Consider the following 17,389-nt stretch of genomic DNA (forward strand, 5'->3'; position numbering starts at 1 on the left):
TATGTGAATGCTGCACTGTTTTCGTCTGCAGTCCGTCACGTCAAAAAACGGGATGGACGGGACGGACTATCGATAAGTGAACAGCCCTTAAATGCGTGGTAAAATGGCAGGAAGGGTGCGCCCTTGCTCTTAAGGGGGGGACCCCTGTATAGCTTGTGTTTTTTTTGCTGTGTTGTTTACAGTGTGGAACACGGCAAGATGCCTGCTTAATTGGGGGGGGGGGAATGCAGATTCACGCAAACAAAATGTCACAAACTTATTTTCTTCATTTGAAACCTCACCCAAAAATAACTAGTAAGTGGTTTTTGAACAGCCACAACATCGGTATTTTTTCATTGTGTGGAATGGAAGCAGAAAACCTTCTTTTGTAAGTTTTTTTTTTTTTTTTTTTTTTTGACATAGAACATTTTCTTGTTCAGCAATAATAAATAGGATTTATTATTCCTGGAATGTTAAAATTAAGTAAATTGGAATGCATTTTTTTTTTCAATAAAAATGCCGATGCTTTATGTTTTTATAGGTAATTAGCTGCGTTGCCAGTCTTCGCCCGGTCTACCTTGAAAATAAAAATTCTGTCAAGTGACGTATATTCAGCAATCAGGTGAACTAAAAAAAAAGTATCATGCAAAATTTCCCTTAAAAACAATGACGACAGATATTAAAATACCTTTAAGAAATTCAATCGAGAAAGATGGATTCAAAAAGCGTAACCATGGAAACACAAAATAAAATAAGTTTAAGGAATTAAAATGCGAAAGAAAATGGTTAACATTTTGTACGGATATGAGATTTTTTGAACTTGACTTAAAAAGGCTTGTAACTTTTTTTCCTTTGGAGATAGAAGCTCAGTTTTCCGACCGAAGGTCGAGATAGATCTGGAGTAAAAAATGTCTCTCTTTCCAATGGTGTCAAAAAGAAATCTGTGGGACCTTTCCTTCATCTTTTATCGATAGATGTAATGAAGAAAGTAATGCCTAAATTTCAGCTAAGCCTAAAAGAATTCGAAGTAAAAACGCTATTAACTCTCGCCGTAGTTAAGTTAGAGCGTTGAAACAAATTGCGTAGAACGCGGAAAATTCTACACTTTCCAACGATATGCAATGTTACTCTGTGTAAGTATTTTTTCACCCACATATTCGAGAATTTATGTGAAAATTAGGCTTAAATTGGAATAAAAAAAGAACTATTCATCGATTTTTTTCTTCGAACCGGTCTGCAAACCTTTTCAGGACTTAAATAAACAAATTATGAAAATTTCAGCGAAATCGACCGGGTAGTTCTCGAGTTTTGAGGGTTCAAACACACAGACGCTTTTTGGAGACTTCATTTTATACTATGTATAGATACTTATATTTCAAATTTGCAAAAAATATCGAATACTTTATAAACTATAACTTCTTTCGAATGATAGAGCTTCGGATAATTGGAAAAAAACATTCACATGCCAAATTCGGCACGCGTGCCGCTGTTGTAGTAAACTATGGTGTAGTAAAAAAAATTGCAACCAAAAAGAAAAAAAAAACGAATACAATGAATTATGAAAACATGAACAACCTCGTTTTTTTAAACATTATTTATTACTTTCCCCCATTAATATAATGAGTTTGCAGGTCAGATGTCGTGAGAGAGCAAATGAGGAATATCCAAACAATCTCATTTCCTGCTTCGTTGGCACTGTTGATGATTGCAGTTAATAACCGAGAGGGGACACAATTCATGTCCGCATCCTCATCAGCTGATGACGTCACACCCACCCACCCCCGGGACTGGCTCGAGTCGGGAGTAGGGCTCAGAGAAAAAAAAAATGCATCTAGAAAGCAAGGAAGCCCTGCGTTTCGGAAGTGATGTATCTGCCCTTGGATGGGGTGCATGCAATTTACATTTCCCGTTTCTACACTGGACAGAAACCGCCCGGATACAGAAGCTGGTGTAGAAACAGAAAGGCTTGACGTTTGAAATAGATGTCACTGGACGCTTAAGGTAAGTTCTCATAACATATCTAGTAACATACCACTGTGATTACAAGTGCTGTAAATAATTTAATGCGGCATATATTTTGGTAGGATGAGTCAGAAGTTTTTCAATAAATTGCTATAAATTACCGGTTTTATTTCTTTAATTAGTGTTACCCGCACGGCTTTGCCCGTAATAGAAAAATTAAAAGGCCTTTTGGTTCGCCTGTATATTTACAAATAATGTATGGTGAATTTTCTCGCCAATTGGCTTGCACCCATGTTACAGTTCCACGTTGATAATTTTGTATCTTTGCCAATTGGCTTGTACCCATGTTAAAGTTACACGTTATGATAATTTCGTATTTCGCCAATTGGCTTGTGCCCATGTTACGGTTCCACGTTATGATAATTTCGTAATTTACTCGTCCATCTTATGATATTTTTGTTCTTAAAATTGGATCAGAAAAAGCACCACATCGAATTTTCGAAAAATCACTTCGAGGTTCACACCCCGCGTGCTACAAACTAACTTTGGGCCAAATTTCATGAAAATCGGCCGAACAGTCTAGGTGCTATGCGCGTCACAGACATCCAGACATCCTCCGGACAGAGAGACTTTCAGCTTTATTATTAGTAAAGAAGATAATGCGCTATTAATTTTAGAAACCTAGTATGTAAAATGGCCTGTATGTATTTAAATACAGTCCTACATAAGACAGCTTTCAGCTAGTTCTTTGATACCACGGAGAAATAAAATTTTATTTTGATATAATGATGATAATGATAGCCATCATGATAATTAATGTTTATGTTATAATAACCATCTTGTTGCAGTTATGTAGCCCACTGAGCCTTCTTTTAGCATAGTATGGTAGACCGGGGCATGTTTACGCGGCTTGTTTTCAATGAATTTTCTAATTTTTATGTTTTAACTTGGGAAATTTTAGACATGGCGATTTTATGAAGCAGTTAATGGAGTCAAAATTGGTATATTCAGTTGTTGCTCAGTTTGTGCTTTTGACCGTAAAAAAATTATTTTTGAATCCAAGTCAGTTGCGTAAATTTGGCCCAGACACGGAGCACGTTTACGCATATTTATTTACACATACGTGGCTCTGTTAATGTTTTGAACATAATGTCTTACCATCGTTAAAATAAAGCAAATTTATTAGAGACTGAATAGTGTATAGTAAAAGCTGAATGAGCATGAAGACATCACTACATAATTGTAACCAAAAAAAAAAAACGAATTTGTAACTCCATTTTTTAAAAAATGCCGACTTTCAAAACTAAATAGCCTGAAAATACTAAAAAGGTTTGAGGCAGTTCGGAGCGAAAAAGGCGTCAGGGCACGTTAACAAAATTAATAACATTTCAGTTCATACAAGTACAATTCTCAAAAAAGGATAAAATTCTGCTAATTTTTATATATTTGTTCTTTTTTAAATAAATATTATTTTTTTTACAATAAACTTCAAAACGTTCAGCACAAAACTTACTCAACTTGGTAGAAAACAGATTATTATTTCTGCATGCTAGACCGAAGCTCGATTGATGCTCAAAAACTTGTAAGAATATGTGCTAAAGAGCTGCATCAATTTGTTATGACTGTTGGCTCTCCAGTTATAATTCGTTTTGAAAAAAGGGCACTCATGCGTAAACGTGCCCCGATCTACCCCTACAGTGAAATCTGTGTAAGTTGACCACTTGCGATGCAGTACTTAAGAAGTGACCTTAGACAGGTGGTTAACTTATAGAGATTGATATATGGATGCCTAAGTTGCCAAATCGATTAACTCCACTTGTTAAAAAAAATCATCATTTTTGCTTTAATAGTGCTGAATCAATGCTTAGTATGTGAATAATTATTAAAGTTTTGGTTCAGTACATTTCAGACCATGTGATGACAGAAAATACTACACGAAATCCTATCTACTCCTATGTATAACACTATCTTCTTCATAACTTTTTTCTACTTTTTGTTTTATGGAGTTAATAGATTTGGTAAGTGAGGCATCCATATATGACATAGGGCTAATTCTGTACTTTACAAACGTGGTCAACTTAAGCGTAATTCAGATATCGTCCGCACGTCACGTTAACCAGACGGACGTTTTCCGAAAGGGGAGAAGCATTCATATGTTGCGAACGCCCGTAAAGTACTCACACTATAGAGAGAATCTTGTGGAGACCAATGAAATATGACTCACAACTGCACGGACGTCAAATATCTAGCTTCTGGTCCCGTTGACGGGCTCCGTACAATACGGCTTGCTGTCATGGCAACGCGGACCGAAAACTGGTTTGAGGGAGTAAAGGCAAGTCGGCGCTGACGTGCCTTACGGACGATGTCTGAATTACGCTTTAAAATGGTGGTTAGCTTACAATTGTGATCAACTTTACAGGTTTTATTGTATATGGTTCCCGTTGCCTTGTTGCATTATGACCTATCTCTATCTCATAGAGTAAAGCATCTTTTGTTAACTTAGTATGGCTGCTCACTTTTAATACACCCACTTTACATACCTTTTATCAGAACTGAATGATAACTGAATGCTTTAAACAGCATTTCGGTTATTTCCTGGGTAAATGTGGATCTTTCTTCCTCCTATTTCTTCCTGGAGTAATGCTGGGTTTTTGCCCGGAATACACAACGCGAAAAGAGTTTATTTGCTGGGTAGTCGCTAAGTCAAACCACTTTCTCAGGTACAACCTATTTTCAAATGTAGATGGGGAATTTTCGAACCTTTTTTTTTTTTTTTTCGTTGCTGGAGCGGGGAAATGCGAGGTTAAAAAGTCTCATGAGAACGCGGCTACTGTGTCTATTCTTCACCACTCTGAAAATAGTTCACAGCATATCAGGCAAAAATAATAGTCATCTTCTAAGCTTTCTTCATCAGAGTCATGTAACATCTTTTTCTTGAAATTTGTCTCTCGATTTCTGTGCTGGTTTACCATTTTTGTTGGCTCATTCTCTTTCCTTCGTTAGTCGTCTTTCGTTTTCTAACTATGTTTTCCAATTTCTGGCTCTATTCCTTGTTCCAGTGCCAATGCATTTTTCTCTGATTGGGGGAATGTGGTTCAAAGCGGTTATGCCGTCCAAAGCGAGTACACAATCGTTTGCTGCCGCATGGTGTGCAAGCGGCGATGAATACATATGTCGTGTTTACCTGAATGCCTCTGAGTTTCAATCAGTCCCAGCTATGCAACGGTGAAAAGGCATGACGTAACCAGACTTAAAATACAAAAAAAAAAAAAAAAAAAAGATAAATTTCTTTAAAAAAAAAAAAAAAAAAACTGAAGGTATGTAACTTGTGATTAGTCGAAGACCAGTTCATTTTAATATCACGTTATTCTGACACCATCCACCTTTTAACTACGATGGTCATTCCGTTTTTTTAATTATGAGAATTAATATATAGATTATAATTATTGAAATGAAAAACGTGCTTTCGGACCAAGTGGGTAGTGCAAAGCGGGTATACCCGCTTTCTACATGTTTTGTTGGCAAATGTATTGATTTAGATTTTCTATTTAAATATGATAAGTATAATTTTACAAAGTTATTTTTTTTTATGATGAAAATTTGCAAGTTTATTGATTTAATCAATTATTTCTTTATGTTTTATAACGAATATGCTGACTTAAATTCGATACGTATAACTTTGTTTTTTATTTTTTTAGTTAACTAGTCAATTGGTTTAATAATTTCTTACTTCATATTTGACTGATTGTACCAAATCACAATTAGTTAAGCTTACCCGCTTTACCCGAACGGCTTAGACCAACTGATAAGGCAAAGCGGGTTTTTCTAGTGTTTGTAATGTTTGGTTATAAATAAATATTGGGTTTGAAATATTGCAAGAATCACTTTTTCTTTTGAAGTTCACAATCCCTTCCAGGAAATAAAATCAAAATTGTTACGATAAAAAGCCAAAACTGCAATTTTTGATCGTTCTTCGTTAACCTACCCGCTTTGGGCCACCCTATTAGTTAAAGTTCCTGATTTGTGAGATTATCATGCGATCTTGTTGATATCGCAGCAGTGCTTGTAGAAGGTCGAGTTATCTCGAAGAAAAAAATGCTTTTTTTAGGATAAATACATCTGCTAGGGCCAGCAATTGCTATAATATACATAAAGCTTTGAGCACAGAGAGAGCCAATATTTTGAAAAGACCAAATAATAGCACTCAGGCGAAAAGCACTACAGCAGTGCCGCGTAGTTGGAGGAAAAATGACCGACTCTGGATATCTTAGAACCTTCAACTCCGACTCCTTTACCCCAAAACCTGTCCGACTCCGACTTTGACTCCAACTCCGCAAGCTCTAGCAGAGTTGCGGACATCGAGGAAAAATGACCGACTCCGACTCGGACCCCGCCTCTTGGAACTTTATACCTTTGACTTCTGACTCTGACTCCGACTACTTTACTCCAAAATCCGTCCGACTCCGACTTCGACTCCACAGCCCTGATTATGATGCAGGCAGTAACGTACAGCAACCTTCCACGAGCAAATCCCACTTTTAGCGATCTCGCATTATGTAAGAAATAAGTAATCTTGCTATAGTTATTGTCATTTATAATGGTATTATTAGTTTTATAGCAAATGAATAATGTAAAGCATGTTCGTTTTTCTCTTTAGGCAAACTGAAAAGAAATATTGAAGTAAAAAACAGTTCGCCATGAAGGAATTTTTCTTGACTTGTTTTCTTCTGATAGCATCTTCATTTCATTTCACTAAGTATGTCAGAAAATATATCTCATATTTTTGTAACTGTTGGTACGCGAAGAAATAGATTTAATTTTCTTAATGTTAATATTATTTCTTGTATTTCAACCTATCATAAAGAGATTAATTTTAATTTTACTGAATGGATTTTTGCATTTTTTGATGTGGTCATTTTGTATGAAGTATAGTCAGTTAATGATACTAAATTTGATACATAACTTCCAATGTAATTGAAAATTAAGTTTTAAAAATAAAAGTAGTTTAATGTTAAAAAAAAGTGCGTAATTCAGCATGAAAAGTTTTAGAATTGCCATTTCCTGTTATATGTATCTTATGCCATTATGTTATACGATAGATGTAATATAAATTTAGTCTCCTAAACGCTTTTAGTTTCTAAAGTTTAGATGCTTCTCCTCCCTGAGCCTTAATGAATAAAGAACTTACTAAATAGCAGTAAGTCAAATATTGTTAACTAGCGACCCGCCACAGCCTTGTTCGGGTTGAAAAATTATCTATCTTAAATAAATATTATGCAGGTACTGTTTAGTAGAGAATATCATGGTACACAACATTTTTTGTTTCGTTTTTATGACATTTGAAACAAATTGATTCAGAGAACAACATATCGTAGTTGCCCACAAGTAAGAATTAACAGAGGTTCTTGTATGTAATGTTATACTGAGTAAAGTTGTACGTTTGGCCTTCAGATTTGTTCATGGTGATCACACAAGAAAATAATATAATTATGAAACCGATTTGTTAATATTTAAAGTAAAAAAATCATCTTCAAAGGTGAACTTAAGCAAGCATATAACTATGGGTTTAAAATAAATAGTGAAAAAAAGTGTATACAAGTATAATAAGCAAGTATATAAAGCAAGCCTGTGTCACTCCGTAATTATGTAGCTATCAAAGAGTGAAGAAATTTTCAAATAGGTGCAGTGGTTCCGAAGATATCCGGAACACATGAATATACAAAATCCGCTCTCTCTATGCATATGTTACCGTTAAAGTATATATTGCAGTTATTTTATAGAATACCTAGTTATTCCATGAAATAACTGATCGTGTCTGTTAAAGTGTGTAATATGTTATTAATTTGACACTTTAACTAGTTATTCTATGACATAACTAGGCATTCTATAAATTGACTAATAAGAGACAGTTAAAGTGTAAAATAAACAATTTATCTGAAATGAAATAACTATATATAGGTATTCTATAAATAAACTAATGATATACAATTAAAATGAAAAAGAAACATTTATCTAATTTATGCAGCATATAAATGATATTTATGGAAACGTACCATTAAATCATTTGTTACGACAAGGATTACTAAAACAACACTTGGAGTTACAAAGAACATTATTTCTAAAGCAAAAAATTTTTTTTGTTGACGTACAGGGTTTTGGAATAGTTCATAAATGCAGTAGGGGTGGAAGGTAAATGTATTTGTCGCGTAAGATGTATGATATAGATTATTTTACACTTTAACGGGCTGCAGATCGTTATTCTATGAAATAACTAGTTAAACCATGAAATACAAGACAGTTTTACACTTTAACGGACACGATCAGTTATTCCATAAAATAACTAAGTATTCTATAAAATAACGGATTTCATACTTTGACGGAACATATATATTAGTATAGATTGAGCCGTCGTTCTAACACCAACTCACCCCTGATATACAGGTAGTTTTGGTAGAGGTTTTATGATCTAGAGTAATCTTAAGACAGTTTGTATTCGTCTCTGAATGTTTAGAAATATTTTTCATTCAGTTATTAATTCGTCCAATGAAGGAAACCTAATTGAACTTAGAAATTCAACGAAGAGCAGACTGTTCCACCGAAATTTCCTTGTCTCTGAACCTATAAAATGCAATGGTAATTTCCTAACTGAATATTGGCTGTCGATTCAGCGTTTAGTAAGGTTTTTAACCGACTTCAAAAAGGAGGCGGTTATCAGTTCATACCGTATGCATGTTTTTGTTTGTTTGTTTGTTTGTTTGTCCACTCATAGCGTCTCACCTAGTGAACCGATTTTGATGATTCTTTTTTTAATGGATAGGGGATGGCTCAACTTAGGTCCCATTACTTTGTTTGACCATATTTGTTCTTTAGAAAAAAAGTTATGGGCAAAAAACAGTAAATTTTATGCAATTTCCAAATGATATTGTAGCGAAGTTCGCACCTTTCGTCCGTGGATAACGGTGGCTCAGTGGTAGAATTCTCGCCTCCCACACGAGCGACCTGAGTTCAAATCCCGACTAAGACGAGGTGAATTTTACTAAAATTTCTTTTCTACTGTTTCCCCTATTTTCTCGAATGTTCTATTAATTTCTACATCTTTCCAAGTCTGGAAAGTTCCAGCATTTTCTCAAGTTGTATATAAGCAGATGTAACGTTCATTCGTGGTTCTGAATAAAGATCTCGAGTTGAGACTAACGAGTATTGGCTTCATTTGGCTTTCACATTGTCTTCGCTATCTTCATCTACGCGACAATATGAAACTCATTGTTATAAAAGTTTGGTGCCATATAATAGTAATTGTAATGATAGTTTTGAATAAAGGCTTTTCTAAAGCAATACAGTGATATAGAGCCGAACTTCTTACTTTTACTGAAATATCTACATTTACACTAAAAAGAATGAAATAAAAAAATTTTGAAAAAAAAAATAGAACCGACTTCAAAATTGCTCTAAAAAGTGAAAAATAATTTTATTCTTTAAACACCATCGATAATACTTTTAAACATAATTTTTGAAGTTGGCGCAAAAACAAAAAGTAAAATCCATTGTAACCATGCTTCGTTCATATTTTTATCAAAAAATCATCCAAAGTTAGGAACGAAACATTTATATCGTTACTCAAATATGCTGTCATCAATGCGTAATGCATGTGGTAGTGAAGAAACTGGACCTGGTTAAATTGATACTTGTAGTTGAGTTATGGCTGTGAATGATTTTATCGATCGTTTTTGCGCCAACTTCAAAAATTATGTTTAAAAGTATTATCGATGGTGTTTAAAGAATAAAATTATTTTTCACTTTTTAGAGCAATTTTGAAGTCGGTTCTATTTTTTTTTTCAAAATTTTTTTATGACGAAAGTGGTCGGCGGAAAAACACTTAAGTACGGAATGGTTTTTTTCTTTGAAATTCGAATAAGATGTTTGCTTATACCCATTTTGAAACTTTATATTTTCTTACAGTGGCAAAGGTAACCTATATTTGGAACAGAAGATTCTAAAAGATATTTTCAAAGAATACGATTCCAGTGTCAGACCAGAAGGAAAAAATGGTTCAGGTATGATATTATTTAAGCACTGATAGCATTCTTAGAAGATAATAGCAATTTTTAAGATTTTTGTTTCAAGGTTTCAAAATTTAAATCTAAAACTTTTAATAATTTTAAGCAGTCAGTTTTCTGAGTAATTTATTAGCATTGATAAACCCTTTTTTGAACTGTTTATTAATCTGTCCATAACTTACATTTTATTTATCCATTGTGTATTTAATATTCTATATAAGCAACTTTAACAAAATTAATTGATCGTCGGAAAGTTTATAAATACTGATGTAAAACTTCCAAGATGAAAGTATTTTGCTGAATGTCATCAACTTGGATTACTTTAATTAATTTTTATTAACTTGAGGATTTTTTTTTTTCATTTAATTTCTGTTTTGTATTTCGTTCGAGGCAATGATTTTTTCTCAGAGAACTTCCAACCTTTTCTCAGAATATTAATATTCAATTTCCATTGAAGAGTTTCGGATTGGTACGAGGTATTATGATTTTCTTTTCGCATTTAACAACAATTATTTATTTTATTCAAACGCCGCAAAATACTATATTTAATTTAGGCATAGTAATTGTCTAACATGTCCCCCCCCCCCCCCAAAAAAAAAACTCGTGGAGAAAAGTAAAATTTACTGAGTAAGACAGCAGAAATAAAAAATTATAATAATAATAATAAGTTTTACTTGAAGCGATATTTTGAAATAATACTCAACTGACAAAGCAATACATAAAAGGTACTGTTATTTTCTTACAGGTCCAGTTGTTGTAACGGTTAATACTTATGTAAGGAGCATAACGAACATCAATGATGTAAATATGGTAAGGCATTTTGAACAAAAACATTTTTCTGTAAACTTGTCCATAAACGACGTTTTATATTACTTAAGAAATCTAATTGTTTTGAGTAATCAAATTTTTAGAAAAATAATGAATGCAATTCTAAAATAATAATTTAAAAAAAAAAGAACAAGGAAAGAAAAAAGACAAAAGCACGAACAGGAAAGAAAGAAAACAAGAAAAAAATAAACAAAGAAAAAATACCAGTACAAAAACTATAAACTAACAGTAATTAATGACACTCGATAGCGATCGGTTGAAAATTATGAGTATTACCGTACTGTTATACATTAACAGTGATGCACCGTAATTGATTGACGAGCAAAAAGAAAGAGAGAGAGAGAGAGAGAGAGAGAGAGAAACTGTCCAACCACGTCTACCGTGGAATATTGGTAAACGATCAGTTAGGGCGATTTTTTTAGTATATCAGTGGAAAGAGCAAAATTTAATCATCATGTTTCGTTCGTTTCAAAATATCTCTGTTTCGAATTCGGCAAACTGATAGATGCGTCTGTTTCCGCCCCTGCACTGGATGTACGCCTTCATCTCATTAGGGCCGTTTCGGACACTCATGGACACTTTCGACCTCGAAAAAAACCTGTTTTTCACCGCATTCCGGTTATTTGCGGGATACATGTGGATTTCTTCTCTTCCTGCTTGCTTATGGGAGTAAAGCGGAGTTTTACCCAGAATGCATTACGCGAAGCAACTTCGTCTACTAGCCGCTAACAATGCTGGGTAAAAACCGCTTTCTTTGGTACAATGGGAAACCTCTTTTTACATGGAAACGAGGAATTTTTGAATCGGAGCCAGAGCGGGGATTTACCGGGTCGAAAAGTGTGTTGTGAACGGGATGGTGGTTAAATAGCACCTCTTCTCATGTGCTAGAAAACGCAACTTGTGATAACTTTTGCCACATAGGTCTATTTACATCCACTGAAGAAGAGGTTCTCATAACTCAGAAACTTTCAACCAATTTTCATTGAATATCTATTCACTATTATTGATTTTATTCAATCTACTGCCAGTACAAATCTAATACTTTTAAAAAAAACATCTGCTTATGTCTTTCAAAGAAGTAATATTTTTTAAAGAATATCAAAACCTACGCACTCAACGAACAGCGAAAATGAAATTATTGTAACAATACTGTTACTCTGACTTTAAAAAAAAAGTTAATAAAAATCAAATTTCGCTTTCAGTCGTATGAATTTACCGCTTTTGCGTGTTTTCACAATTACTTATTTTCTGGCTTCAATTTTCGCAGGAATACGATGTTCAATTGACTTTCCGGCAAAGTTGGATGGACTCCCGCCTGAAATACGACAGTGGTTTAGGCTTAACGTACCTCACTCTCACAAAAATCGAACATATATGGACGCCTGATCTGTTTTTTTCGAACGAGATGTCGGGGCAATTTCACTTTCTCCTAACACCTAACACTCTCATTCGAATTTACCCAGATGGGAAAATCCTGTATAGCACGAGGTGAGTAAGTTTGAAAGCTATCATTGAAATAGTTACTAGAAAATATATGGAACAAAATAGAAATAAAAATTATCGTTTCTGTTTAGAATCAATACACTTCAAAACAAAAACTGCAGTAGTACTAGAAAATATCTCGGAAACTAGGCTTCCATACAGATTTCTAGTGACGATTCAGCTTCTTCTTAAGTAACATTAACTAATACTAACTTTAGCAGTAACTCTTTTTAAGTAACATTGCCAACGTTACTTAAGAAGAAGCTGAACCGTTAATAGAAACCTTTATGGAAGTAAGAACTTTAACTACACTGTAAAAAGGACCCAAAAAACCTAAACTACACAGTAAAAAAAGAAATGAAGAAAGAAACTACAGTACTACTAAAATATCTCTAGGAAACTGGAATTTTCATCAGCTTCTTCTTAAGTAAAATTGTCAACGTTAGTTGAAAAGAGCTTTATCGTTACTAGAAACCTTTATGGAAACCTAGTTTCCTAGAAAATTTCTAGTAGGTATTGCATTTTTTTTTCTTCTTTTTTCTTTTCTTTCTTTCTTTTTTTTTTCTTTTTATAGTGATAGATTAACTTTTTGCAATGCGTCCTGTCTCAATAAGCATTTTGTTTCGCAACCAATCGTTTGTCAACAACCAATATGGTTATTATAAATATTTCGTCAAGAGTTAAGCCCCCTGTGGTCAGGACCAGTCCAGGCTCCATGGTCCTCATGATCCAGGCTCTATCCCCAGAGTGGTAAGAATATATCACTTCATCCACGATGTATGACAACCCCAAGGCAGAAGGCAACGAGATCGGAGAGTGTTTGAGAAAAGTATGCCGTTTTTTACTTTATATGGGTATCTTTATCGTTTTGTTTTCTTTCAGAATTTCCATGAAACTTTTCTGTCCTATGGACCTTAGGAATTATCCCATGGATAATCAGATTTGCAGCCTCAAAGCAGCTAGCTGTAAGTAAAATAAAATTTTATTCGATTCCGTATAATTCATACATGAACCTATTTTCTTTTGCAAGGGCCGAACAGGTGTTTCCAGAAAATTTCCTTTTTTTCATCCTTTGAATCTAACGTTTATCATGTACATCACTGAAGAAGAAAAAAAAAACTGGTATAGTTTTCGAGATTGAGTCAGAATGGAAATGGAATCAGAAAGTATGTATAACCATAATAGTATGTAGCATGCGTAGAAAGTTACAGTAATGCACTAGACATTTGTATACTTACTAACAATATCAGCATATTAGTAAAATGAATTGTTAAAGTCATTTCAAATTATTTTCTTGGGGACGTCAGTATTGGTTTACTAATTTGTTTGGCAAATATGCTGGTGTCTGTCACGTCGAAGCTCGAAAGAACTTATCAAAGCAGGAGAATCATTGAAAGAAACTGTGCATGATGTCGTTTAATATGGAAGAACCCAGATGTTGAGGCTCGGTCTCATGGCCGACGAGAGACCATATGTCTGCCTAGTCGGAAACTAGGGGACTAGCTCTTGTGGGACCCGTCTCAGGATTGGAGTAGTCGTATGATTTTTATAATTTTTCAGCTAGAATGAAGGGTCGGTGAACAAACTGCCAAAGGGCCCGCTTTGGCTCTTTTGTGGCGCAGCTCGGACTCCACACAATATCCATCACTCAATGCTATTGGATATTACTGGCGATTTCAGCAAAGCAACTTGGACAAGAACTACAAAAATACACTCCAAATCGTCTACAGTTGCAATAAATAGCAGACTTTTCAACTCGTCACAAGTTTGAAGAAGGAATTATACAGCATGAGCATTTTGAGGTAGCACACAAACCGAATATCCCCATGTTCAACGAAAAGATCAGATTAGAACGACTGGGAAAATATTTTAGCAGTAACGCGTGGCGTTATAATTGACTCTAAAAAAAAAGTCGAAATGACATTTTCTGGAAGTGAAAGGCAAAAAGATTATCTCTTTCACTTCGATTGAAATTTTCTATTCCCCTTTACAATCCTTTTGAAATTTTGCCGAAAATACTAAGTAATATTTTATAAGTAAACTAGAAGCCCGTTCCGACCTAGTTCTGGTCCAAAAAACTATCTATCTTAAATAAATATTATAAAGGTACTTTTTAGTTTAAAAATTTATAGTAAGCAATATTTTTTTGCTTCGTTTTTCTGAGGTTTGAAACAAATTGATTTGCCATATTTCCAGAGCAAGAGAGACCAACATATAATTCCCACTGAACAATACGATCTTCCCGTATGTAACGTGGCACTACGTATCGTACAGTTGTACGTTTGATGATGGTGATGGCATAAGAAATTTTCACTGGGTTTTGTAATCACCTAAATGTAAAAGGAAATCTACAGGGACCATGGGATGCAAAGATTATGAGCCAACTGATATGCTGCTGGTGCTGTAAGAACAATACTCGAAATTATATTATTCCGTAGTGAATTTCATTGGGGTTGAATTCCATTGAATATATTAGACAAATTAAAGTGACGCAACAAAATTATTGGGATATCGCCTTTAATTTTAGAAGCATAAAGAGAAGTCCAGAGGAGTACCTTATTGAAGAAATTCTCCTACCCAAATTGCCTGGTTTTCTTATTAAATATACGCAGTTTTTCTGGAAGAAATATTCAAAGTAGTTTAAATGTGGAATGGTCAGTTTTCACATCTCTAAGTAAAGTCACTACAGTTCCGGAAAAAAAAAAAAACATCGCAAAAAGCCTGTTGATAAATTTTTATAGTGTTGAACTTATTAATTTTTTCCAATTCCACCGGGTATGCCGATCAACATTAATTTACATTCCTGGTTTTCACGTATCAATCCTGTTTTAATAGAGTTTTTTTCACTGTTTCTCTGCGGTGGTGGCAAACAAAAGTCTCCTGTTGAGTGTCCGCATTCACAAATTTCGTCTTTAATTTTTATATCTCTTGACGTTAAACAACAATCATAGCATTTCTGCTGACGCTCTTCTTGCAATATGTCGTCAACGACATCTTTTTAAAATGTTTGCCATAAAGCAATAGGGTTTAAAAGTTGACATAAAAGTTAAAATAGTTGTAAACAATTATCTGAGTTTAGGAGCGGAGTCAGAAAGTTACGTGTATAAACTAAAGTTAGTTTCCAAGGTATGTCGCCGTCTATAAGACCGAGTTCTTTATATGCTGCTTGATAGATTGGCAGGATCTTTAACCGTTATTCGACCAGGTATGTATATTAATATGTAGGACCACGAAAATGTTCCAAATTATTTCTTATGTGACCGGGGCCCGATTCATTTCTGAAATTAGGGGAAGCTCGGCCTTATTTTGGGGGCCCCGACGTTTTGTTCTAGGAAAATTTTCTAACCATTCTATGCACATTGATACAAAACTAACTAATGCTAAGTGGCCCAGCAGAATTCAGAGTTAAGTTAATTCCACATTACAGACCGACGGAAATTTTGTTTATTACATATGTTGCACTTGAATTCTCAGCAAATTTGGGTTGTAACATTTTGAATCGTACTTGACACTTTACAAAGGAAATTAAATGTCATAAAAGTACATTGTAACAGAGTTGTATCAAATCTCACATTTGAAAATTTAGCTTGTACTACATTTTATCAACTGTGTCATCACTTTCAATAAGTTAATTCTTTCAAAAGTTTTTGTTTAGCAAGTTCATACGTTTGCAATATCTTTAAGAAACACATTCAAAAGCTGAACTGTAAAACACAGTTTTACAGTGAAATGTAGACCCCCTAAAAATTCTGAGAAGAAGCTCAAGCTTCCTGAGCCTTTGGGGTAATCAGGCCCTGTACTGTCTGACCACGGATTGTATGGAAATACAAACATCCGTTTTACAGCCGGAAATGAACGAATCTATTATTTTTTAGCGATGTCAGCTTTTGCAGAAACAGAGTCTCATTCGAATGAGCGGAATACGCGCATCAAATTTTTACTTTTCCCCCTATTCACATAGATCCGTCTTATCTGGACGTTTGGAAATTCCATGCAATCCGTGGTTGGACAGTATGTGACCTAATTCAAATTAGCTATTAGAATGACTCACATATTTTATACTAAGAGGTGAGTTTTCTCTATCGCGGAATGCCTTTTAAGGTGGTTTACTCGTTTTCTTCGAGAAACTTGCTTTTTTCATATGCCTCCTTTTTTTTGTAATTTCCTTCTGATAGGATATTTGTTAGCTATATTAGTTTATTATATTGTTTTTTAATGCTTAAATATGGTCATCATAAAGAATTGTTTCGCTAATCATTTTTATTTATTTTTTCATCTTGTCTGTCAAATTCTTTCTTATCCACTGTTTTTTGTTCGTTGTAGTTTTAACTCTTAATTTTGAAAGTACGGTAATTGCGTGCCATTACTCTTTCAATTAATAATTTTCCAAACTAAATGTACTTAATTGAATGCATGCAAAATAACAACTTTCAGAAAGACGAATTATTATTGTCTATCTATACTATTCGAATACAAAAACTTATGTCCCCGAAAAGAATCGTAGTTATATTTCATTTAATTAAATTTTGAAACGTAAACAGTATGTGACGCTAAATGGTTTTTCAATACCCTAGGCTAATGGAATGCTACATAACCTATCTTCTGCAGCCTCTAATACATGAAAAATATTTGGCGGTTCTCCTACTGGCATCGTGATAATTTTATCATTAACATGTGCCCAACCCTCACTATTCAGTTTAAAGGAGAACCTTTAATTTTTCTGCCATTGCGGATGCGGAGCAATCAGAGTTAGTTTTTACGTGTATAAGAACAAAACAGTACGAAACATAAACTCGTAGTGAAGAGAACTTATTAGTTTTAAAAAATAGTAAAAAGAAATATATACATAATTTATAGCATGTCACTCAGCAAGAATGAACCTTTCGTATAGTAAAAGAATTTTTCAAAAAAATGCAGTGGTTCCGGAGATTATCTTGAACGTTTAAACATACGAAAATCCGCCCTCTCTCTTCATAATATTATAGTATAATATAGTATAGATTTGCTAACATTTTACAAGGCAGGAGGTTAGAGTTATGGAAAAGATAAATGCTTCATCAGTAGTAAAACTAACTCTTGTA

The 17,389-nt window shown here is 34.1% G+C and overlaps 1 protein-coding gene across 2 annotated transcripts in view; it reads left to right on the forward strand.

Moving 5' to 3' along the window:
- The first annotated feature begins 1,825 nt into the window (after positions 1 to 1,825).
- The window catches only part of LOC129224284 (glutamate-gated chloride channel-like), a 36,297-nt gene continuing 20,733 nt past the window's right edge, over positions 1,826 to 17,389 (forward strand). For both annotated transcript variants that reach the window (XM_054858713.1, XM_054858714.1), the window contains exons 1-6: positions 1,826 to 1,980; positions 6,599 to 6,697; positions 9,901 to 9,995; positions 10,744 to 10,808; positions 12,094 to 12,314; positions 13,191 to 13,273. In XM_054858713.1, coding sequence (XP_054714688.1) covers positions 6,639 to 6,697; positions 9,901 to 9,995; positions 10,744 to 10,808; positions 12,094 to 12,314; positions 13,191 to 13,273 — 523 coding nt within the window. In that variant the 5' untranslated portion in view covers positions 1,826 to 1,980; positions 6,599 to 6,638. The remainder of the gene's footprint in view (positions 1,981 to 6,598; positions 6,698 to 9,900; positions 9,996 to 10,743; positions 10,809 to 12,093; positions 12,315 to 13,190; positions 13,274 to 17,389) is intronic.

Source organism: Uloborus diversus, chromosome 6 (genome assembly GCF_026930045.1).
Source record: "Uloborus diversus isolate 005 chromosome 6, Udiv.v.3.1, whole genome shotgun sequence".
NCBI lineage: Eukaryota > Metazoa > Arthropoda > Arachnida > Araneae > Uloboridae > Uloborus > Uloborus diversus.